Source organism: Abramis brama, assembly GCF_963993115.1.
Source record: "Abramis brama genome assembly, chromosome: 19".
NCBI lineage: Eukaryota > Metazoa > Chordata > Actinopteri > Cypriniformes > Leuciscidae > Abramis > Abramis brama.
In genome coordinates, this window is record NC_139981.1 from 21,840,606 (window position 1) to 21,867,485 (window position 26,880).

General features: G+C 37.0%; 1 protein-coding gene across 4 annotated transcripts in view; it reads left to right on the plus strand.

Moving 5' to 3' along the window:
* The window catches only part of adgrb3 (adhesion G protein-coupled receptor B3), a 182,327-nt gene that overhangs the window by 143,898 nt on the left and 11,549 nt on the right, over positions 1-26,880 (plus strand). For all 4 annotated transcript variants that reach the window (XM_084092600.1, XM_084092602.1, XM_084092603.1 and 1 more), the window contains 8 exons: positions 16,044-16,194; positions 19,761-19,830; positions 20,198-20,264; positions 20,753-20,838; positions 21,471-21,569; positions 22,244-22,415; positions 24,964-25,059; positions 25,824-25,863. In XM_084092600.1, the coding sequence (XP_083948726.1) occupies positions 16,044-16,194; positions 19,761-19,830; positions 20,198-20,264; positions 20,753-20,838; positions 21,471-21,569; positions 22,244-22,415; positions 24,964-25,059; positions 25,824-25,863 (781 nt within the window). The remainder of the gene's footprint in view (positions 1-16,043; positions 16,195-19,760; positions 19,831-20,197; positions 20,265-20,752; positions 20,839-21,470; positions 21,570-22,243; positions 22,416-24,963; positions 25,060-25,823; positions 25,864-26,880) is intronic.

A 26,880-nucleotide genomic window follows, 5' to 3' on the forward strand; every position in this document is an offset into this window, starting at 1 on the left:
GTGCTGATCATAAACACTGCCATCTTCCTTTTTAATTCCACACCACGTCATTTTACATTTAGCATGAGGGAGGATTCAACATTTTCCCCCAAATGAATGCAAATCTGCTTTTCTGTTTATAATAATAATAATAATTTGTTTTAATTTATATAGCGCTTTCCTGGGTACTCAAAGCGATGATGCTTTGATGCGACGGCAGCCATAGTGCGCCAGAACGCCCACCACACACCAGTTTATTGGTGGAGAGGAGACAGAGTGATCGAGCCAATGAGTATATATGGGGATGATTAGGAGGCCATGATGATGGACAGAGGCCACTTGGCAAATTTGGCCAGTATACACCACTACTCTTTTTTTCAAAAGACATCGAAAAATTTGAATGACCACATTTTTAATGACCACAGAGAGTCAGGACCCCAGTTTAATGTCTCATCTGAAGGATGGTGCTTTTTGACAGTGTATTGTCCCCATCACTATACTGGGGCGTTAGGACCCACACAGGCCACAGGGTGAGCAGCACCCCCTGTTGACATCACTAACACCTCTATTAGCAGCTAGTTTTCCCAGGAGGTTTCCCATCCAGGTACTGACCAGGCTCAGCCCTGCTTAGCTTCAGTGGGCAAATAGTCTTGGGCAACAGGGAGATATGGTTGCTGGCAATGAATGGGAAATGAAAAAATGTTGACCCATCAACAACTATTATTATAAGCAAAAGCTGTATTATAGAATGATTCTTTTTTTTTTTTTTTTGTGGAACAAAGGGTTGATGTCCTTATTGCATCAAAGATGTAAAGCGGTTCAACTTCCCTCCCACGAAATGATTAAGGCTGCTGACAACGGTTTAGCCCCCTGTGAGTTATTTAAAATGTGCTTTTCTTTTTTCTGTTGTCTGGAGCCTTCATAAGATTTGACTTAATGTCAGCTTTGAAAGTAGGAGACGGTGCACAGACATGCCTCTTACCTGGTTATATTGGTTAATGAATAAAACATGCAACTGAGAACATGCAACAAATGGCAAATAATAGGAACCTTAGATTCGTCAGTTGAAATGTGGCACAAATATAGACCTTTTGTCAATGTTTTTGTTTGTTTGTGTGTGTGTGTGTGTGTGTGTGTGCAGTAGACCCTTTATGAGACCTATGAGAAATGACTGTGTATTCTTCTAGTGTGTGTTGTTATAGGGCCCTATCATACACCCGGCGCAATGCAGCAAGTGTTTTTTGCTAGTTTCAGCCCGACGCAGTTATCATTTTCACGTCCTGCGCCACGTTGCTTAAATAGCAAATGCATTTGCGGCCATCGGTGTGCTGGTCTGAAAACGAGGTGTGTTCAGGCGCAGTTGCTATTTTGAGGCAACTGAAATAGACTGCAATATTTTTTTTATTTAAAGAGCGTGTTTGTAATATGCGCCTATAGGCGTGTCCACAACGCGCGCACACTTTGTCCCGTAGATCCGTTTCCTCTCTGGAGAAGCGTTCAGTTTTTCTGTTTGCAAATTCCGCCATGTAAATAGCGAATCCGCCATGGCGCAAGTGCAACTGGCTTTTAAAGGGAATGGGAGATGAGACACTGATTGGTTTATTCCACGTTACTCCCAAAACACACCCATTACTCATTAAGATAATAGGGACAACCCTTTTAGACCATGCGCCGGGCACGCCGACTATTTTTCCTGTCGTTAAACTAGCAAAAGTGTATTCGGACCTTAGGTGCTGCTAATGGAATAAGCACATACTTATTCTTTTTAAGAACTACAGCACAGAACATACGTCTTTACCTCTAAAAGAGTTAGTTCACCCACAAATGTCATTTCTGTCATTAATTACTCACCCTCATGTCATTCCAAACCCATAAGCCCTTCGCTCATCTTCAGAACACAAATGAAAATATTTTTGATGAAATCTGAGAGCTTTCTGACTCCTCCATAGACTGCAACATCTGCACGCTGACACATGCTACTGACACAGGATCCGGCCAATACTGAGCCGGCGTTCTGGAGTAGATCCCGGAAACGCTGCTCTGTGTTTACAACGTGAACAGCGTCAGAGACTGACACGGAAGAGAAGAAACTGTTGAGTGAAGTCTTTTATTTATTTTTTTGTGCACAAAAATATTCTCAGCACTTCATAACATTAAGGTTGAACCACTGTAGTCACAGTGACTATTTTAACAATGTCTTTACTACCTTTCTGGGCCTTGAAATTGGTAATAATGTTGCAGTCAGAAACCTCTTGGATTTCATCAAAAAGATCTTCATTTGTGTTCTGAAGATGAGCGAAGGGCTTATGGGTTTGGAACGACATGAGGGTGAGTAATTAATGACAGAAATTTCATTTTTGGGTGAACTAACTCTTTAAGAGGTAAAGACGTAAGTTCAGTGCTGTAGTTCTTATAAAGAGTAAGCCGGACAGACACAAAGTCTGTTCTTATTCCATTAGAAGCACCTAAGGTGTCTTATGGGGCTGTAGGATTATTAAATGGTGGACTTCCTCTTATCTCTCGCTGCAAGAAAAGGTGCCATTTAATCCTGTGGCTTGTTGTGAAGGATCCGAGTGCCAGTATGTACTAGCTGTCAGAGGAATTGAAATGGCAGATTTATATGAACCAGACTTTATTCACTTTGAGGCACTGAACTTTTACTTTCAATTTAAATTATAAGTTGGTCTAACGTAAAAAAAAAATCCATCTATCTATCTATCTATCTATCTATCTATCTATCTATCTATCTATCTATCTATCTATCTATCGTTCTATCGTTCTATCGTTCTATCTGTCGTTCTAACAACTGCTGTTTATACCAGTATTCAAAGCACATAAAGCATATACAACCTTAAAACCTTTTTTAAACTTTTCAAAAGGCCAACATGACTGTCTTGACAAACTTTTTTTTCTAGTTAAATGAGACAATTTCTTAAAATTTCAATTCATTTTAGTTCTGCTTCCCAACATTCAAATTAGAGATGCTATTCTGCTACCTTATTTCAAATCCAGGAATTAAATTGGAATTTAAAAGTCCGCTCTGTATAATTCACAATCCTTTTGTGGTCAGCCAAAAAAGAAACTTGTTGCTAAGACAGAGCTTATTTTATAGTTTATAGTATATGTAGTTATAGTTTAAGATTGCAAAGACATTTTTGAATATTGTGCACTGATGCACCATGCGCCATAAGACCCGAAATGTGCATTACAAAGTAAAAATGGTTCTTTTTTGTTTCATATTGATTTTAAATGATAGGAAAAAGCATCATGTTGTAGCCGCTCACTTAAGGAGTGATGGTCAGCTCTCCTGAACATTTCTCAGTATCGTTTTTCACCAGACCTCAAAAACCTCATGTTTACAGAGGTAAATAATTCTAATCTTCACCTTCAAGACGAGTCTATAATTTAGTGTGTAATTTAGTATGTATTTATGTGCAACTTCTTTTTGATCAGTTGCTGACTTGTTTATCTTCTCAAGTACTAAGATGTGAGGATAGCCCACGGCACCTTTCCAAACGCAAACATTGTGGATTTTGATTGGAAAGAACCGATGTGAATAACGTTTGAACATGATGAAAAACATTAAAATTTTCATTTTGTAAGCGGTGACACTAGTAATAGTCAATCCAGGCAGCAGTGAAGGAAACTATAGAAGAAAATGTTTGTGGTAAATATACTAGATATGCTCCTATTAAGCAGAGATCAGTGCAGCCATACTTTATGAATTGTTTAGATGCTACTAGTGTAGCGTCTGCTTTTATTTTACCTTACCTGTTGAATAATAGAAAGCAACATTTTCATATCTTGGTGTAGCAGCAGCATTTGTCATAAATATTAATGTAGGAAAGGCATTTATGTCAAAACAGAAACAATCCTGCTCAAACAGCTGAAGAGTGCTGTTTGTATCAGGATAGATGTGGGTAGTATGTAACATTAATTGGTGAGGAGAAAAGCATTTCGTACAATAATCTTGACAGAGTGTGAATAAATAGTTGTTAAACTGAGATATTGTGCTACAGCTCAAGGGTGTGATGAAGGCAGGATCCCTGAAATATCCAGACTGGAGGAATAGGACCATTTTCTTTTCTGTTGCATAATGAGTCTGGCTTAATTGGCCTGGATATCAGCATCATGTCAGTTTGACTCTTAACCACGGCTTACAATATCAACACTTCCTTTACATTGTGCTGATCTGTGAGAGCATTGCACTATTACAAACTACTACTACAGCTCTGGCTTAGATTTGAGCTGCTCTTCACAGAAAGCTGCCATATAAGCTTCAGAAGATAATGAATGGAATAGAGTGAGTATTGAATACTTTTTAAATTGAATACTTTTATTTATTTATTTTATCCATGTCACCTGGTCATTGCCAAAGAGCTGTTCAATAATTCTGTAAAATTCTCCTGTAGGAGTAAATATTTATATATATATACAGTATATATATATATTTAAACTGGAGTTAAACAGGCTTCATTGAGATGGTTATTCGAAAAACAGAGATAAAATAATAAATTAAGTGAGGTTTAATGAAAAAAAAAAAGGCTGATTGAGCAAAATATACAAGTTATGATGTCCTGAAAAAAAGTCTTAATTTCTTAGATAATTTTTCTCAGTTACAAAATTGAAAGTCAGTACTGAATTAATGGCTTTGGTAATTACGTAAATGTTTCATTATTTTAAGTCGCACCCTCCAATTATCAGAAGTTTATTCCACTTGGTAGAGTCTCACTGGCAGAGGACAATGCAGTGACCTCATATTCCCATCACGTATTTACTTTTAAATGACTTCGATTATGCTACATTATTTTTTTATTATTATTCATGGCATCATTTAATCGCCTCTTCAAAGAGAATATTGAAGCTCCCTCGAAGAATCATCTGAAATGAAAGGATTCTCTGTTGATAAGAAACCGTGACGGATGACTCACAGATCAAATTATTTAGCTTAGAGTCAAAGATTTGAATCCTTCTGACACATCAGCCACTTTGATGATCTGTCAAGATAGCTTTCAGTAAAAACATGCTCTAATTTGTTTTATCTATAACTTTCCCTTGGGGTAAAATGAGTCAGTCTTTTTCATGTTTGAACAGCTGAATGATAAATAGTTAATGACAGCTTAATGGGCTAACTGACCTACTGCACTGGCAAACTTGTGACATTGGCATCTGTAGATGTTATCTGGGGTGGTATTATTTTTTCCCAGCCTTTTAGTTGAGCTTTGTGATGAAGACAGTATTCTATAGTTATCTTCTGACAGCTTGGTCCCTGCGCGACGTGTGAGTGCTATGATAGAATGACGTAAACACATTCCTGTAAATACCAAGAGAGCAGTTCTGTTTAAAGTCACCCTTGGTAAAGTACAATATGACAAATGCATACAGAGAATGGTGGGGGAAAAATATTAGGTGCAGGAATATTTTGGCACCTCAATATTCGATTTTGATTCAGGGAGTCACGATTTGCCTTAAAGACGATTTGCAGTGCATCTCAAGTTTTCATTATTTTATTTTATTTTATTTTATTTTGATTAAAATGCATGTAACTATAACTGAGCACACCTCCGTGAAGTTGGCACCCCATAAAACGAAATAATTTCCAAAACTATGCCATTCGTTTGTGCTGCGTTTGTGCTGATTTGTGCCGCAAAAACAAACGTTTGTGTTACTTTTGAGTTCAGAAAACTTAAGACACTAGGCTACACAATTTTTTAAATACATTTTTTTATTTTATTATTATTGGTTATTTTATTTTATTTTAATACAAAAATTAAGCATCAGTCACACGTAGCTTACAGCCAGAGTAGTGACAGTATACATTAGCCTACATATCGTAGTGCATTGGTGATTATATAAAGACCAAATGTCAATAGCACAAATCTAAAATAAAACATTCCCATATCTAAAGAAAAGAACACTGACAACTGCGGCCCTGTGCGAGCACAAACGAACCGGACAGGTTTGTAGACGAGATGGATGGAGAGCGCGGCTTGCTTGCGTGACGTTACTACTCCTCCAAAGATTTTGTGATGTCTAAAGAATGGAATCATTTATGATGGTTCTTTCTACGGCACAAAACAGCACAAATCGAACACAAACAAAAAGCACCGGTTTGGGGCGATTTGGACGGCATGGGGTGGAGAGTGACGTCACTGTCCCGAATCCAATGTGTGAGGGGAAAAAGATACAATGTTCATCGTAACGGCACAAACCGGCACAAATCGAGCACAAACGAGCGGCACAGTTTTGCAACGATTTGGACCATATGGGGTGGACAGTTATGTAACTGTACTTAAAAAGTTTCTTTTTTATGTTTAAGAGGGGATCGTAGTTGCACTGTTTCTTTCAGCGGCACAAACCAGCACAAATCGAGCACAAACGAACGACACCGGTTTGGAGCGATTTAGATGAGGTGGGGTGGAGAGTGACGTCACTGCCCCGAATTAAATTTGTTATATCTGCGAAAGGAAAACAGATACAGTTTTTGTTTTAACGGCACAAACCAGCACAACCCGAGCACAAACGAATGACACCGGTTTGGAGCGATTTGAAGGACATGGGGTGGAGAGTGACGTCACACAACCCAAAAAAATAATGTTCAATATCTCAAACACCAAACCAGCACAAACGTTTGTTTTTGCGGCATAAATCAGCACAAACGCAGCACAAACGAATGGCATAGTTTTGGAAATTATTTTGTTTTATGGGGTGCCAACTTCACGGAGGTACTGAGCACTACTGAATTTCACAGTGACAATTAAGGTTTTCAACAACATGGAGTTATTTTTTATTTTATTGTGATAAAAACGCATATTGTAAATTATAATAGAGAACTATTGCATTTCATTGGCTCTGTACTTGTACTCTGCAGAATGACAATAGATTTAATATGATCTAATCTAAAAAAATATATATCAGACTTCAGATGCAAAAGCTGCTAAACGCCACCTCCGATATACCACCTCACATATAAGTTCATCAAATACTTTCGCTTCAAACCTGCTAAATCCCTGAATCAGCCCATTCAGAAATACCAGTTTGTTGGCAGAAACCTCTAAATGCTGCTTCTTTTGCCTAGCAAAAACCTAAGTTCACAGAACCAATCAGAATCGAATCATTTCAAGATTAATTACGGCATGTATGAGCCGTCTTTTAATTGTCGAGCTGCAAGTTTTGTATCCTGTTTAAAGAGATGTTTAACTAAACAAGACAGAGGAGTAAGATGAAATGGATGAACCTGTGGTAGTTTCAGTTAATGGCAAAAGAAAACGTCATCAACCTCATAATTCTGCCTGTTCTAAGGCTAAAGAAAATCGTTACAGTGGCAATGACAGGATTTCGCGGCTAGCATGTAAACAAGTGTTTCGTGTGCTGCTGTAACTGACAGAAACTAACATAACTTACGTTAAAGAACTAGCCTGGGTGCCAGCCCGAACCCCGACCACAACATTTTTTGGTCGGGAAGTTCGGTCTGGACTCGATCCGTTGAGGAGTAATTATGCTCGGCTCCCAGAAGGCCGAGCCAATCAAATTGTCAGGGCGGGCATTAATCGATGATGGACAGATGAGCAACGGTAACGTAATCATCCACGTCATCAAAGAGCGCTTGGGTTGAATTCGTTTACAACAAAGATGCATAGACAGTAAAAGAAAAGATGACTGCCTCTGGAGAATTTAGATTTCACGAGTTCACACTTACAAATAAGTCAGATAGAATAAATGCATATTTGGGGGTGTTGTCTGAGGAGAGGACGGGCTCGGTATTCGGCCCGAACCCAAAGTAGCCTACTCCCCCCGTATTCCAGGCTGTGGAAGAACAAGCCGAGAGTGATTGGGGGGATGCTGAAAACTGTCAAGGAATGTTAGGTGAGTTGACAGAGTGAATAAATATAAGCTTCCTCTCATGCTGATAAGGTAGACATGGTAATTGTTTGATGACAAGTTGATTGGATTGATTATTTGAACGTGCTCCTCTCGAACTTTGTTTACGAAACATCATGTGTAGATTCCGCCATCGCGTCTGTTATAGAAGATATCGACAGCGCATTCATTTTAAAAGAGGAACAGAGAACCGCGATCAAGGCATTTGTCGATCGGAAACATGAATGAAGAACATATGTCACTTACTCTATTGCTCTGATTGGCTGTAGGTCTATCCAGTTGAGTGCAGAGGCATTTTCCTTCCTGGTTCGGTTGAAACACGCCCCATAATCACAGCCCAATGGAGCAGTATCAGACTCACATTCTGACTAGAATCTGAGTATGACAAAGTCATGCTATTAAAGAACAGCTCTATTCCATCCACGACAAGACTTTTTGCAAAAAAAAGTACACATGGACTTGTTTTGCAGAAAAAGACAATTAAACTTGGTAAATACCAATGAATTGACTTAAGTGACGTTTTTGAAAATAAGGCATTTCAATAACTGACTAATAACCTTTTCATTGCTATTAAAGTGAAATTACTCAACCTAAACATAGTATCCTGATTAAAAAAATGCTAATTTAAAAGAAAAAATGTCAGGCGGACTGAAGTCTTCATATATTCCAACATGATTATTTTATTTTATTGTTTTATTTTGATTAAAACTCATATTTGTGAACTTTAAAGGGGTGGTATAATGCCCTTTTCACAAGATGTAAAATAAGTCTTTGATGTCCCTAAAGTGTGTATGTAAAGTTTTAGCTCAAAATACGCCACAGATATTTTTATATAGCATGTTAAAATTGTTACTTTTTTAGGGTGAGCAAAAACGCACCGTTTTTGTGTCTGTCCCTTTAAATGCAAATGAGCTGCTGCTCCCGGCACAGAGGGAGGAGCTACAACAGCTTGTGTCCTTAGCAGCTTTGATTACCTCACACAGACATGCACTGAACATTTCAAAAACTTTTAGCCTTTTATGTTCAAACCAGAGACAGACAAAGATGGAGAGACTCAAGAAGAAGTGACAACTAACCATTCAGAAATGTTGTCTGCATGTTGATGAATTTATGTAGCTTATGTGTAGTTATCTTCTGGTTATTGATTAGCATAAATCACGTTCCCGGTGGTGGGGTTTATGTAAATTCTAGGCTTAGTGATGTCACTCACCTAGGAGGAATGTTGTGTAGTCCCTACCAGCCATTTGTTGTAGCCCTTAAACAATTTCTTTAAAAGAAAATATCTCCCTTTGCTTTGAACTTTGAGCGTCGTAACTGTGCAGATGTTGTTTATGCTCAAACAGCAGCATTACACACTAACTAAAGTTAGAAAAGTGAAATCATAATCAACCACCCCTTTAACAGAGAAACACTCTCAGAAAACATTGTGTAAAACAACCTATTCCACAATTAAAGCTGTAGGATATCTGATTATTAATGTTCTATTTTTAATTTTTGAATTGCTTTCAATTCATTGCATTAATGTATTAGTTAACTGCATTTTATTGAAGTGTACAGGCATTGCATGTGCACCAGAGTTCAAACATGCAGTTTAATAAGTGAAAACCCAACTGGATACATAAATGAATCTCATTAGGCGTTGTTTGCCATGATTTAATATTTCTCTGAATTTGAAGCATATTAAATAGGCTTATTTCATATTTGCTTCAACCTCAAACTGTGTCCGGAAGCTTATTGAAGTGAGTTAGCATTACACCAGAGAGTCGTCGTCCATGTATGAAAATGAACTCTCTAACCTTAAAGTTAATGTCTCGACCCCTCCCTGGCCTCACGCTCGCTCGCGTACACCGATTCCAGCAGAGCACACCAGCGTCAGCCCATCGACATACACACACACACGCCTTCCTTTACGTCAGCTATGTTGTTCTTTACTGTTCTCTTGAACTTCCTCTGTTGCCATGGATACAGACACAGTGGGCTCAATATCTCCCGGCAATTTGCCTTTGTAAAGGGCATTGTGTACTCAGGATTTCAGCTGAGGCTGTGTGCCACCCCCTCCACTTCCTCTGCTGCCCAGCTCTTCAGGCAAACCCACACGCATACAGATATAGTACATTTGGTACTTAAAGCCACAAGTCAAATTCCCACTCAGGTTAGGGGCTTTCATGTGCCCTCAAATGCGATCAAACACACCTTGTTCCTCGTGTGATGTTATCATAGGAGACCTGAGGAACAATGCTTCGTTTCTTTTCTGTTTGTAGTTCTTTGCTATGTGTATTTGCCTAAAAAGGCACGCAAAGCTACTTGTTAATAGCGTCAATCGATACTGTATTTATAGCAGTTAATTTATGCTCTGTGGCATAAGTGTTTCTTCATCAGTCATTAGCACTGGCCCATATGGTTGTGAGGTCCTGGGGTGACACGCATGTGCCATGAGCCACATCACCTCCCATCTTGTTTGCTAAGAAGCTAGCATTACACGAAACACATCTGACACCTAGAAATGCCTCTGAAAATGTGGTGTTAAGATCCAGTTGAAGTATTTACCTCTAGTTTAAAGTATCTTCCAGCAGTGGAGTATGAGGAGGCAACGCTAAGTGTTTATGTAACATTAAGTGTGTAAATTTAACTGAAAAGTACTTAGATATGTAGTCCTTAGCTGTGGCCTAGTGGTTAGGCCTACTTCTGCTTTGACATAGTGAAAAAAAAAAAACCATACCAAAATACATTTATTTCATACTAAGTATAGTACAAATCTATTAACATATTTACTGATGTCACGAGATTTACTGATATAAATATTATATTTAAACTTTTTTTTGCACAATACACATTTCTTAATATTAAGCCTAAAATGTGTTGTAATATCACTATTAGGAAGGATAGTATGATCACTGTACTAAGGATGTGATCGATCATGAAAACGGTAATAGCCGTGACTTTCTATTACCGTGACGGTAATAGCCGTGCCGAAAACAACAACATTGAAATTCAAGGCAGTTCAATTTGTAATATTACCCTTATGTTGCGTATCTAGATTATCTGATTAATCTCATATAGGATGCGTCATATAGAACGGGCTTCAGTTTACTGGTGTTCATTCACTCTTCAGCTTCAACTCATGCAGCTGCTATGTTTCTTTTTCGAAAACATGTATTATTGATAATCTAGCAATCTGTTATTCTTCTAGTCATATTTTCATATTTTGATAGACATATTTGCATGTCATATTTTTATTTGTCAGCATTAATTTTCATTACGGTGTTTCAGTTAAAATATTTTCATTGTCGCCATGACAGACTTGCCCCGCCCCCACACAAGCCCCGCCCCCGAGTACTCCCAGTCTTCAGTGTGACATGATCTTCAGAAATCATCTGATGTGCCGCCCAAGAAACATTTCTTTTTATTATCATCAATGTTTAAAACAGTTGTGCTGCTTAAAATTTTTGAGATGCATTTTTTCAGGATTATTTTATGAATATAAAGTTTTATTTTTTTTAAATAGACATCTTTAGTAACATTGTAAATGTATTTACTGTCACTTTTGATCAATTTAAGGCATCTTTGCTCAATAAAAGTGATTCATTTATTCACAAAAAATAAGACTTTAAACTTTAGAATGTAGTTTATCAATAAAAAGTGATAAAAAGATCCAAAAGTTTTATACTAATTGTAGAGATTATACTAATTATATAACCTTCTTGTCCTTCTAATTCTGGAAGTCAAGGAGCAGTGTATGCGTAAGGGAACATCGGTCCAGAAGTCGTCTGGCTTAGATGCACCCTGGCTGTGAACTTCAAGCTAAATCTCCCGGATGTTGTGTGCATGTAATCATAAAAGCTGGTTTACTGAGGAGTTGTGGTTTTATGGCAGTGTGAGAGAGCTCAACAGCATCAGGTGTCCCATCGCATGCTGCCAGTTGATCCATTTTCACAGCATTCGTCTTGGCCACATCAGGTGGACCGGGAGCAGGTTGAAGCCGGGTCTTCATTACGTTCCGTCCAGCTTGTCTCTGGCTCATGTCAGCTGTGCTCACAGCTCTCTTCTATGCCATGAGCATCCAGGTTCTCCCTCTACAAGATTCACTTGTAGGCGGCTAGCCTTAATGTGCTTTGCCTAAGACATGTTCCTGTATCCAGGGAACTACACTGCGACCAAAATGGTCGCATATGCGACCTTTTGAAATGCCATTGCGACCCTAATTTTTAATGGGTCGCAAATGTATCACTGATTATTTTTGTACCTATGTTTTAGGCAATATGCTATGAATTACTATGAGCATTTATTAAAACAGAAATGTGTATTTTAAGAATACGTTTTATAACGTGCTCTGAGCATTGAACACATCAAGTTGGCTTCAGCCCCGCGACCGTTACTTAGATTAAAACGTACCATTGTATCAGTGCTGCGCGAGCTCTCTCACAAACACGGACGAGAGAGAAGATAATTGTAAAATGAAAACTGACGGGCTATAGTTTAAATTTTGTTCTTGCTTGTTTTTTTTTCTGTCAAAATGTCAGAAAGCATTTTGTATTATCCATCCGTGTTTTTAAAATTCGTTAAATGACGGACGTTTTACTGTTAACACAGCCCTCGTTATATGTCGGATTCGTCTAACTTATACTTGATATTATTTTTAGAATAAGTGAATCGTTATGCTATTATTAGACTCCTTCATTGTCAACTGTTTTCTATAAATATGTTTGTACTGGCTAACATTTATTCAGCTAATGCGTGTCCTGTTTAAAATGTGCAAAGACAACACGTCACAAATAGAAGCCCTTTTCCCTGTGCTATTTAGTATCATATTTGGATATTGGAATAATAAATTAAGTAGCCTATCTTAATTGTACACAATGTTCCTGTTTTTTTTGTTTTTTTTTACTGTTTTCTAGGGGTTTCTTAATGTTAGACAAGTTGACCAGCACACATTATATGCAATGCAATATAATGCATGTGTGTCCTATGTGTGACATATTTTGCACACAGGTAAAGGTGCCCAATATCAGTCATTTTTAAAGTAAAAAAAAAAAAAAGTGTTTTGGAAAATATCTCTTTATTTGATTATCAGTAAATTTGTTTTCTATACAGAGATATCGACATCGGTAAATATCGGTATCGGCCATAACAGCAATATTAATATCGGTTATCTGTATCGGCCACAATTTTCACATCGGTGCATCACTACTTAAGAGTTCAGGAGTCTGCCCATCTGTGCCAACCATAGCATGTTGAAATCCATTTTACACTTTATTGTGTACTGTATTTTCTATTGCAGTAAATCTATCCCAACCAATGTTAAAGAAAACAAAAACAAGAAGGCATGTGGTTTAAAAGATGGCAAGTAAAATAAAAAGCACATCTGTATGCAATACAGTTTCATTATTGTTCATTATTATCCAGAGCGGCTTACTATAAATAATTTGTGCGACCAAATCATGTTTTGCGCCAGTAACTGAAAAAGTCTAGTGTAGTTCCCTGGTATCAGCATCCTTGATGGTCTTTCCTACCAATCAATCCGATTTTAGGGATTTTACAACATTAATATCAACCATTCAGCAAATCGGTCGATTTGCTTTCAAAAACCAAGCAAATTTATTTCACAAAAGCGGTTGACACACACACACACACACAAGTACTTTACTTAACATACACATAAATTGTAAGAATATCACTAACACTGATGAATAAACAGTATAAGGTAAGGCTATTAAATAGCAGTCAAAGTTAGTACGTGGTTATGAGCCGCCACAGTCATTTAAAACTATACAAAATAACAAGAAATTGAAAATAAATTGGTATTTTGGTGTTATGGAAACTAGTTACCATGGTAAATACACAATTATAACATGAACTGTTAATGAAACGCATGGAAACTGAATAGAATGAACATCATACCTGCTTGTAATTTCATCTGCTCTTTATATATTGTGAAGTGATATACAGGAAAGTTTGTTTTTCTGAGGTGAGAGACTTTTTATTTCGTAACAAGTTACATATAGCCATATAGCCTGACAACATCTCATCTGACAGCAGATACTGAATCAGGTGTTTCAGGTGAATAACGTGTTTTTCTCAGGCACTCATTAAACTATATCTGACAGAAGAGTCAACAGCTTTCATGCACATCTTTCAATATAAGTCATTTAGAATGATGTTTTTGTTGTTCATGTTGTCTTTTTAACTGCACACTCCACAACCCACAAAACAGTCTTGCGACTCACGACCCACCGGTTGAGAAGCACTGCTCTAAAGTATTTCACTGTCTTGATGTATTCCCAGCAATTTAGAGCGAATGGAAATGTCATGGAAGTTCATTGGTCAAATGTAGTGGGAACCACGGTTTTAGGAAAGAGGTGTTTTTGTCACATGCTGATCATTCCAGTCTTAAAAGATTTGCATGAGACACACTGACTGCCAAATTCAGTGAGGAAAGATACTCATGTGAAGAGAAAGATGTGCTTTTGGTGCTGAGGGTATCTCATACCCTCTGTCTGCTTGCTATTGGTGACAAAGTGTTGAGAATGTCCAGAGCACATGTTTTAATTGCAGTGAGATTTTCTAGATTTGGAATCAGAAGTGTGGGATGATATCAATATCACAGTATGTTTAAGTTTATATTAAACTTGCTCTACTGACTCATTTATGTTAACTGACGGTAGGTTGAAACTTTTTTTGTACACAATTAAAATAGGGTTTGAGAGCATTGTGGCAGTGTGTTTTCCTTTTTTTTTCTTCTTTTTTTTCTTACAGTAAAAACAGAAGTATTGTGAAATATTATTATAAATTAAATATAACCATTTTCTGTTTATATTTTAAAATGTAATTGTAAAATTCCTCTTTTCAGTATCATGACTCCAGTCTTCAGTGGCATGTGATCCTTCAGAAATCATTCTAATATGCTGATTTGATGCTCAAGAATAATTTATTATTATCCATATTGAAAGCAGTTGTGCTGCTAAATATTTTGGAGGAAATATAAAGTTCAAAAGTTCAATTGATTTGATTTTTTTTTTGTAATAATACAAAAGTCTTTACTGTCATTTTTGATCAGTTTAATGCATCCTTGCTGAATTTAAGTATTAATTTATTTCCAAAAAATATCTTTACGACCCCATTATTTTCGCTAAATGAAATTATTACTTTTTTATATGAAATTTGGATATTTTTTTAATCCAACCCATATCCACAAGAGCACATTGTGAACACGGTACATACCATCAAAGTGCCAGGTCCTAAATTATGATCTAGCCGAGTTTGTCGCTTTTTTTAAGCCCTATTCTCTTGGGATTAGTATTATCTGTGGACCTTGTGTGTTTTAGAAATTACCCCACCACATTTGAATTCCGTGTGGCGCATTCACATGGTATAAGCGAAGCCTGTGATTTTACTAGAATTTACTGACTTGTCTCCCGGATATGATGTAATATCTGAATTTTGCGAATTTTGGATAGGCTATTGCTTGGAAATGTCTTATCATTATAGGTCTTTATAAACAGAAGAATGTTCCTTACCACATGTCATCTATGGTCTCCAACTAATCATTCTTTTTGTTTTCGCTCTTCTGATGGTTTTCAGCTTTCTCTTTCTGCAAATTGTTTAGTTGTATGGTGTATAGCGATATGACCTAGCACCCAAAATACTATGAAAACACTCGCGAAAACGCACAGGAAACAAAAACCTTGAAAAAATTATATACGACTCCGCCAAATCTGGCCAAATCACTGAGATGCCGATTCGCACAGGTTTAATATTCTTACAAGACCTCTGTGTTCGGTAGGTAGGTGATAGGTCATTTGCAGGGGAATTTTTACATTACAAATTACAGACATGGCCGATTCGCACGGGATTAAGATCACAGACAACCTCCGCAAATATTACAAATGACTAGAGGTCACCAGGTAATACTAATCCCGTGCAAATAGGGCTTTAGTCACAGGCTTTTCACAACATCTTGCATGAAAATCAAAGGGAGTACGTGCATTGAGGGAGCCATTTTTTTTTTTTTTCAGTGAGTTCACATTTCCTGTAATTTTAATAAGGGAATTTTAGTAATTCCACCCAAAGTTTGGCTGTGTGATATTCAATTGACAGTCCAAAAACCCTCATGTAGACATGACTTGTTTCAAAATATTTTATCCCTTCCTCCCCTCTCTCTCTCTCTCTCTCTGTTGAATGGACAGGGCATATGCACGATGACAACTGCATTTCTGCACTTCTTTTTCCTGGCGTCCTTCTGCTGGGTTTTGACAGAAGCTTGGCAGTCTTATATGGCTGTGACAGGGAAAGTTCGGACCAGGCTCATTCGGAAACGCTTCCTCTGCCTGGGATGGGGTGAGTGCTTGGATCTCCATAATACTTACAGTATCTCTCCCTCTTTCTTTACTAATGTTACTGCTTCATCATCGTCATGCAGCTGGTGTTTACTTCTCAAATACAGACAATGTGAGTGGGTAATTTTTAAAGGCGTCATGAATTGAGGAATAAAATTTTCAAAATTGACATGTAAGAGGTCATTGTACTGTAAAAACATCCTGTTTCAGAGCTCAACACTTACTTGTTAGTCCAAAAACAGAGTTTATTGAATCCAAGCTCAGAAAACGACTCATTTGGAAGGTTGTCACATTATGACGTAATAGTACAACGAAAGACCACCTCTGCAGAATCAAACCAATCTTTGGCCTCGTCCACTGGCACGTTAGTGAGCTGGAGAGAGATACAGGATCACTGGACTAAAAATAACATTAGCTTCCAAAGAACCCTAATGCTAGGAAAGTAGTTATTTTCAACTATGTGAATGTCTCAGGTTTTTTTTGGTAAATCAGTCGCATTTCTGCGCAGGCTTTGCAAACAGTCTTTTACTGTAAGATATGGACCCGACAGTAATGCCACAACATGTAAGTAACTGTGTTAATTGTAATGCCTGATCTGTGACCGATGATTTCTGATATGATTATGTACAGTCAGACGTTATTTGTCTCAAAATCGTTTATTGCTGTTTATGCGTCAGTAAATCAAGCCAGTGACTAAATTATCAACTTCACATTGTTTCTCTAAGTAGCTTAAAAATAATCCGTTTTTTAAATTGTGATTGTTATATACAGAAAGCAATCAAAGAACACTCTTTATAATCTGCTGGGGCTGTCAATCAAAAAGCGAGAGTTTATCAGTGACAGTTCTCTTCAAAACTCCTGTTACAATCAATGACACTGCCTATGCTCTTGCATAATCTTTGAACTGTTAGTTATGATGAAAGCATTCGTAAGAGTGCAGAAATCGAGTTGTAATGATGAGATCACTGCATTCATGCGCTCAACATGTCTGTGATCGGCTAAAATCCTCATTACTGCAACCTTTCATGCGACAGGAGTGACAGGAGTAGATCTAAATATAATGTTATATTCAACACTTTTCACAATAAGTTAATCTTGACAGCTGTAATAGTAAAAACGTAGTAAAAGTTTTCGAGAGTTCCACATGTAATACTTATTTCATATGCAAAGATGTCAGCCAATCACAGCAGTGGGCGTTTAAACTGAAGTCTCACAGCAGAGTGTTTAAATCAGAGGCTAAAATGACAGTTTTTGATATTTTATGTGCACCTCAGGAAACATTACAAAATTAAAAAAATTCAGTTCATGACCCCTTTAAATATCGTCTCGTATGTTCCATACCTCCCCCGGGGTTTCTTACACAGGACCACTTTACACACACATCAAATTGATTACAGAAGAGCAAGCGCTCATCCCTCCAGTTACCTAGCAACAAACAAGGCTCTGTCTTTCCATCATTGCAGTGTTTTGCTGTGTGCAGAGGAAAAAGACATGACAGAAGAAGATAGACAAAGATAGATATGTGAACCGTTTATTAGTTTGGCTTTTTCGATAAACATTGATGGCGGATTAATTAAATGATTGGTATTCATGAAATGTTTCTTGAATTAAAGCATTTATAAAACAAGACTCACTTTTAGATCTGAAGTGGTTTGTTTTCAGTATCTCAGAGCTTAATGGCGGAAGACTTGATAAGTGACGTCTGCTATTAAATTAAATTGTTGCTCCTGCTTTTCCATCCGTCCGTGACTCCATTCGCTTAACAATTGACGTTAAGAAGTGAGTTCGACCAGACAAAAATAAGTTAAGGATACTAGCAGCCACCTTCCGGATCATTACACCTCTGTTAATGTCTACCTCTAGTATGACACGGCACAAAAATGTGGGACCACTTTATTAGGTACACATTGCGAATACAGACCAGCCCATCTGGCACCAACAACCATGCCACTTTTAAAGTCACTTAAATCTCATTCTGATGATGTTTGATCTTCAGCAATGCATTGAGTTGCTGCCGCTGCTGTTTATGATGAATAATCTTTACCCTAAACTTTTTTTAGTAGTGGTATTCTAGTAAATTTCAGTGGTCTGTTAAATTCATCTCATTTGAATTTTTTGGGGGTTTTTTTTGCTTCGTTTGGAACCAAATGGTGTCTCAGTGGAAAAGTACTAATGTGAAACATCTGTTAAAGATCAGAAAACCAACAGCTGGTCTGTTTAATTGCATGACCCCTACTTAGGTCATAGGAACACGAGGCACTTCGTTCTCACTATCTGGCAGACTATGCTGTGTTTGTTCGGCTGAACTATAAATCCACAGGTATAGTTTATATCCGTGATGGAACAACCATATCATTATGGACAGTTTCCAGGTCAAACTCTTTAGTCCTTCTCAGATATTCCCTCTTTTTTCATCCATCCAGAGTCTAAATGTTACCTTTGAGGGAGGAACAGTGGCGTTGTGTGCACTGCAGTGCTTTTTCCGATTGGTTGAGGATGAAACTGCTTGGTGGCTAGGGGTGGAGCTTTGGTTAGGGGAGGAGGCCCACAAGCCCCCTCGCTGGTTCTTCAGACAAGCTGATTGCATCAATAAATTCAGCCACCAGTGCGAGAGGGATGGTGTTAATATTCAGATCACAGGACAGTGGCAGGAGCAGAAAGAGCCCTTTCATAATGGCAGTCCTGCTCGAGACCAGCAAACATGAGAGACAGAGAAATGGAGAGAGAGGATTAGAAAGATAGCAGATATGATAATACTTCAGCTCAAGACCCGTTTGATTGTTCCAGCCTCTCTGTTCAAAAGCAGGTGTGGTAATTGTATTTAACATGCTGGTTTTTAGTGTAAAACTCCAGGGATTCATATTAAACTGTTTACCTGCTTAAATGTCACAAACGATTTAGAAGTTATGTCATTCCTGACTTGAAAACCTGAAGTGCCTCTGAAGATCTGCAGTGGCGTTTGCTTAGGCAACTGTTGCTCATGTTTAGGTTTAATTTATCAATCAAATATGTAACCCTAAACACGTTTTTGCTGAAGACATGCATGATTAGAGATGTGAAAAATATTGGTACCATATTGGATATCAGCTGGTATTAGTGAGTGTTTTAACTAAATTTTAAATAATTATAATATAAATACATTTAATATAAAATGAATAAGGCAATGTCTATGTAAAGAATGTGTGTGTGTGTGTGTATATATATATATATATATATATATATATTTCCCAAAAAATAAATGTTTTTTAAATATATTGTTATATTTAATTATTAATATATTTTTTTATTTTTAAATGTATTTTATTTATATAAGAATATGTAGAATTAAATGTCATTTCCAATGTGATAAAACAGCAATAAAAAAATCCATACGTCATATGGGAAACTGTAGCATCTTCACACTTAAGCATCATAGAAGCTGGTTTTGCGCGGACAAGCACCACTCGCATTAGTTTCTTCTTATGCTTGACCTCTGACTGAAGCTACCGTACATGTGCTGTGAAAGTCTCCTGCTCTGAAGGATTACCCAGTATGTGGCCTTTCATCACTCCTGTGTCTCTTTTGAAGGATTACCTGCCTTGGTGGTCGCTATCTCAATGGGATTCACAAAAGCTAAAGGATATGGGACACCTCAATAGTAAGACACCTCACTTTTTTATACTTTTGTTCCTCATGTTCACCCAGAAACGTGAAAGACCCCACACATAGCACATGGAAAATCTTAGCAATTAAAACAGTAGCATGAAGTAGTGAGTCAGAGCCAAGAGACTGCAACCGTCCCACCTAGTTCTCCAGAGGATTCCTGGATATAAACAGTGTTTTAAGATCTCTTTAGAGTTCTTGTTCCACACTAAAAGTTTCTCATGTAGAACCATGGCATATGGCTCCAGATCCCCAGACACTCAAGGACGATACGACTGTGTACTGCCATGCCCCATTAAGTTGATGCTGGATGTTACATTTTATGCAAGATTTGCTGATATTTTTTTTGTGTGTGTTTGCAGCTGTTGGCTATCTCTGGAAGGTGGTCTTCTCTATGCATTTGTGGGACCTGCCGCTGCAGTGGTGCTGGTAATTTTACACTTTGTTTATTTACTGTCATTTACCAGTCATAACTACACACACCAGTGGTTTTTGTAATGTTTTATGTCATTCACTGGACTAGTCTAGCATGACAATGTTGAAATGGAAAATTGCCTCGCTCCATTGTAGAACGGTATGAGGATTGTGTGACCCCTGTCATTTATATGCATCATTAAGCAGTTTGTTTTTAGACTGAATTAAGATGTAATGTGGCACAGATTCACACAACAATGCTTCTGCACAACACTAAACAGTAGATTTATATTTGTATTGTTGTACTTTTAAAGTACAGCTTGAAGCTAAGTTGTAAAATACTCAAATACAGTGAAAAGCACTATGAATGTATTATTTGTTTATTCAAGGAAAGCTTTTACATTTAGTCAGTGCTATAAACAGTGTATGGTTAATTTACTGCACTTTTACACTTTTGCAGTTTGATAAGATCAGGTCCTGACAGTGTTACTGTTTGTGTACAGGTAAACATGGTGATTGGCATTCTGGTGTTTAATAAACTGGTTTCGAGAGATGGGATCCTGGATAAGAAACTTAAACATAGAGCAGGGTAAGTACCAATTTAGCAATATTACACAAACACATACATAACAAAAAATGTCAAACTCATAAGCTCTGTTCCAAAACCTGTTTCCTGGGTTCCTGACAGTTTAATACAAAATGTCTTTTCAATAAGGAAACCAGTTGAAATTAGAAGTTGGTTGGCTGTTAAATGTCTTTTATCGAAACAGCTTGCTATGTTGAACAGCTCGCAGCAACTTCGCATGCTTGTTGCTGCTTCCTAATGTCTTGTCAGTTAACTAGGTGTGGAAATGAGCTAATGAAAAGAAGCACATCCACACTTTCTTTGCAACATGCTAACATCAAACTGTTTCAGATAGACTGTCACGCTAAGCTGCCTTTAAAGGTAGTTGCCTATGTTGACAGAGACCTCATCAGGTTTTGAAACAGAGCTGTAGTGTCATCCGATCCAAATTCACACCATTAGTTAGCCAATAGAGAGATTTCCAGCTCAGTACGGCTGCTCAAACAAATTGATTCAAATTCTGGTGCTACTAAATGTGCAGAAATTACACTCTTCCATATCTCCAAAAGAAACATCCACACTTCTCTTCTGGTATAATCAGATCACTGTGTAAATATGTTCTCTTCATGTTGTCTGGTTATTTGGCTGTCCTGCAGGCAGATGAGCGAGCCCCATACAGGACTAACTTTAAAATGTGCCAAATGTGGCGTTGTCTCAACTACTGCTTTATCAGCAACAACGGCCAGCAATGCCATGTAAGTACCCACCAATGCCTCAGCAAATCGATTATGCTGAATAAGCTTGTGTGTGTGTGTCCTTCCACTTGCTTTGGGGAAGGAGATTGTGTAGGTGTTAAATGAACAGCTGGCTCTTGTTCTCTGTAATATGTAATATGTTGACACACTCTTTTGAAACAATGAATTGCTTGCTGTTCTCTTGATGATGATGAGAATTTGGACATGTGCATGCTTTCATCTGTTATGAAACTAGCAAACAAAATCTATCTTCTCTTCACTGTATGTTCTATAGAGTGCAACAGTAGACTTCTGTAAAAGTTTTTTTTTCTCCATAGAAAAATTTATATTTTACAATAGCAAATAACCCTGCAAGACAAACCAACCATGAGATCTGAGGTTGTCAAGCATCTGGAGCCAGTCAGTTTGATTTCAACATTATTTTTATAAAAGCGATGTAGCCTTCCTACACTCTAACTAGCATATAAATATTATTTTTATTTTATATACCACGTTCTGATGTATCTAGAAGCTGGTTGGTTTGTTCAAGAGCTTTTTATTGAATTGTGTGTGTGTGTGTGAGAGAGAGAGTTCAATGCCTTTTTAGGAAATGAATGGCTACAAATATTTTTGGGACCAAGGCCACAATGCTGTGGGTTTTGTCGTTCATTCCACCATGTCTCTTTGTGTGTCAGGGCCTCCCTGTGGAGTTCCTGTGTTGTGCTCCCTCTGTTAGCGCTCACCTGGATGTCTGCGGTGCTGGCCATGACGGACAAACGCTCCATTTTATTCCAGATCCTCTTCGCAGTCTTTGACTCTCTGCAAGGCTTTGTCATAGTCATGGTCCACTGTATCCTCAGAAGAGAGGTAGGGCTGGAACCATTCAAATCCCTAACTATTCTTCAGCATTTCAACAGACTATATCGATCATTTCTATCGATTCAAAGGTCCAGTTATTTTTACTCCGTCCCCAGTTTTCATTAAAGGAATAGCTCACCCAAAATATGAATATTCTGTCATCATTGAATTACCAACATGTCCAAAACCTGTATGATTTCCTTTCTTCTGTGGAACACAAAATATAATTTCTTTTACAGTACAATTAAAGTCATTCTGCAGAAGAAAGTAAGTCAGTTGCACATTTTGGTCAGAACCGTGTAGTCATTAATGTGAGTACCACCATGAGTACTAGTAGGTGTGATTTTACTTCACAAAGCCACTTTCAGACCAGCCAAACTCACCCTTAAAATCTGCCAGTGTCCTGACTGATCCCCAGATGAATCTCTGATGATCCCTCTGCCTCTTATTGTATCTGTCATTTAGAAATCACGTCTGCTAGGCACCTTCTGGTACACTTCAAGTCCAGTTAAATCCTGATAATAAAATCAAATACCTAAACAAAATTTTCCCTCAATTAACATCTTGTTTTCTCAGAACTCATTACTAAGTAATCAGTTACGGTAATTTAATTACTTTTCACTTGAAAATAAGGTATTAATCTTAATATTTCTGTTATTTAATTACAGTTACTTCTGATGTAATTGCATTAAATGATGTGTAGACTTCAGAACAATTCTATAAAAAACAGTGGATTTAACATAAAATTTTAACGTTTAATGTTAAAATGAATGTTTTTAATGTAACCTTCTCCCTTTAAATACTTTGGTCAGTTCAAGAATAATTTATGCAATTTTATATTATTTATTTGAAAGAATTAAAATAGCAGTTTCATGTCTATCCTTGTATTGTTGAACTGTTCGAAGTTGATATGGAATTTAGAAAGTAATTAGTAATAAGTAATGTAACACTTTTCAGAGAAAGTAATTAGTACAGTAATCAAATTACACTGTTGAAGTAGCTTGTAATTAATGACTTTTTTAGAGTAACTTGCCCAACGCTGACTTTAAATAGTTGGATATCCTACTTTTACCCCCTGCAGGGAACAATCTGGTTATTTCAATATGAAAAAGGATGAGAGGCATTTGTTGTTGCATTTGATTTTTTTTATGAGGCTTGTTAATTATTGTTTTATACACTACTGTTCAAAGGTTTGGGGTCAGTACGATTTTTTTTTTTTTTTTCAAAGAAGGAAGCATTAAGGCGAGACACTACAGGTGAATAGGGTAAAATTTTAAAACAATAGATATCACCATGAAACTTCCTCAGTTGATTACTTACACAAGTATATATAAAAAATGTATTACAAGTTTTAGAAATTTGTATGTTTAATTATGCAAATTAGGCATTATCTCATTAAATATGCACAATTTTGCATTTTTGGTAGATAGATCTGAACATATGATAAAGCCAGGTGCAAAATTCTTTTTTTATTTTGTTTACACACAAGATGCAAAAAAAAAAAAATCTGAGGGATTTCAGGATATATGCTTTCATTACTTAGGAAATCAAAATATACTGTCCATAGACTTAAAAAATCGATTTTCGCCATATTTCTTTATTAAAATGTCACAAAATCCCTCTGAAAATATCTTCAGAATACTGCTAAGTGTATAACTGGAAAGTTTGGTGTACATAGGTGCTACATAGGCTGAGATGTTTGTACTGGAGAATGACAAAAAACTCATTTTGATAAAATGGCAGTTAAAGATTTAAATAGCTCTAAATGAGATTTCGTCGTTAGCTTTAAATCCCCCTTTGGACATTCACGATTGGTTACTGATAGAAAGGAAATGCCCATATTTGGGTTACATAGCGTTGTGCAGGAGACTCAGAGCTTTACAACGATACCGGTCACGACAGACTTCAGTAAACAGACGGGACTCGGCATGTCGCGTTGGAATGCTAACTTCTTGGTAAATTAAGGAGAAACTTACTGCCGCAAGTAAACAAAATGTATTAAAATAAACATCTTAATGTATATTTTCAACGTTTTCTTTATAGCAGCTTGAAAGAACACATATTGAAGGAGTAAACTAGCCCAAAATCTCAAAACTGACCACTGCATGAAAAATAAATGTTTTTGCCTGCCGTGTCTCGTGTCTTAAATTGATCAAAAGTGACAGTAAAGACATTTATTATGCTACAAATGATTTCTATTTTAAATAAATGTGGTGTCAATAAATACAAATCTTAAACAGCACATTTATAATGATATGAAATCGTTCTTAAGCATCAAATCTGCATGTTAAAATCAATAAATCTCATTTTAAAATATATACAGTAACAACATAAAAAAAAACAGTTATTTGAAATTGTAATAGTATTTCACAATATTACTGTATTTCTGATCAAATAAAAGCTGCCTCGGAGAGCATAAGAGACTTCTTTCAAAAACATTTAAAAAATATTTCTGACCAAATCCTGAAGCAATGTGCCTTTCTGAAATGTTTTGTACATTATGATAACATGTGTTCTTGCTGAGGTTCAACAATGTGAATAAAATGTCGGTTCACAGGTCCAAGATGCCTTCAGATGTCGTTTAAGAAACTGTCAAGACCCCATGAATGCTGATGCGACCGGTACCTTCCCCAACGGGCATGCACAGATCATGGTAAGAAACCAGACTCATTCTTACACTACATTTGCATCTGGCATGATGCTATTACATGTATGTGCTGTGTCCTCTTGATGTAATAAGAGTCTTTGTTATACAGTGTTATTGCTTAAACGGTTATGACAGGATATCGAGAATTGTCTTTGGTTAATTAAGAACATCAAATCTTGTACCCATGTCCTTTGGCTTTCCTCTGGCCTTTCCCTTTCTCCAATGGGACCCATTTGTCATATTTCACACCGGTCCTTCTCATCCTTCACTTGCTTGAGGGAGTAATTGCTGTTAAAATGGTTCCGGAGATGTGTGACCCGCGCCGAACCACTGGCACATAATGATCACAGTTCTCATTTATGTTCTGATTTAAAGTTTCTTTACTAGAAGCATTCCTCTATAATGAGGCATCCAATGTGCAGACTGTCTTTGATTCGGCACTGTCGATGGCTCCTCTATTGTGATACCTGAATAATCTGACTCTATTTATAAATGGTTTCGACAGACGACAGTTTTCTCTGTGAGGCTGTGGGACGTGGTCTGACTGCAGACACAAGCCAGTAAAATCGTACCATTTTAGAATAATCCCATGATAGCATATATATGTTGGACTTATTCTAATTTTACATAGTTGATTAAAATGCTTTTATGTCTGCAACTGTCCCATTTAAAATAAAGCTTTAGCTTGTATGTTTTAGTACTGTCTAAATCGAACTCCTCTTGCATGTCTAATTTTACAATGGCTTTTTCTGCTTCTCTTTTTTCCACAGACGGATTTTGAGAAAGACGTGGACATCGCATGTCGATCAGGTAAGAAACAGATGGTGCACTATTAATGCGTTTCCTAATTACTTCTACTCTCCTGGGCCAAAAAAAGGCCCAAGAGAATAAACATGCGGGTTGGGTTGCACATCAGAATCACAGAGAAGTCCCTGTGGAACCGGGATAATCATCCAATGTGATCGTTTTCATAGATAAAGTGTAGTTTTTTGATATATACTGATACATACATCATTGTTTGGACATCATTATTTATTTTTTTATTCCCTCTTTTTAGTTTCACAGAATATTAAATTCATACTACTTTTATTGCATTAACCCTTAAACGCATACCTTGGGACCCGGGACGTCATTCATTACCCTCCTCATTAATTTCTAGACATCAACATTCTCAGTATTCCTCAATCAATTCGTTATAAATAATGTAACAAGAAAAAAATTATACAATTTTAGAAAAATGCCTGTTTTCCTATTCATTTTTTGTAAAAAAAAAAAAAAAAAAAAAAAAAAATCATATAGTCCCTAACTACCCGAGGTGTGTAACAGTGTAAGTATATTTTTTCTGCACAACTGTAATTTAATCTTTGATGACTGAATAAGTGCAATTCACCTTCATTCCACATGGCGGCAATGTCTAATACACAATGATGAAGTGACGTTTCACTCATAGTTCCCGCAGGCAGAAAACAAAAGAATAGGAAATATCATCAGCAAAACTTGAAATGTCTCAAGTGATTTACTGCAGAGCAAGAACTGAACACAATCAAATATTAGTGTCACTGTCACTTATGGTGGATCTGGTGGAGAAGCTGTTTGTGATCTAAATATTGATTTTGAAGATGTTGAAAATTATAGTTTTGAGAATATGTTTGAGATGGCGAATATGAGCCAGATGCTGAATGTACTGGGAAATGAGCTCTGATGAGGACAGTATGATGGTATAAAACATCTGCTCAAACTGAACCCTTCCAAGCTCCAAAAGGTAACAAAATATGCTTTATTTTATTCTTCTGTAATTGTTACTCTAATATCAGGAGAGTTTTATAT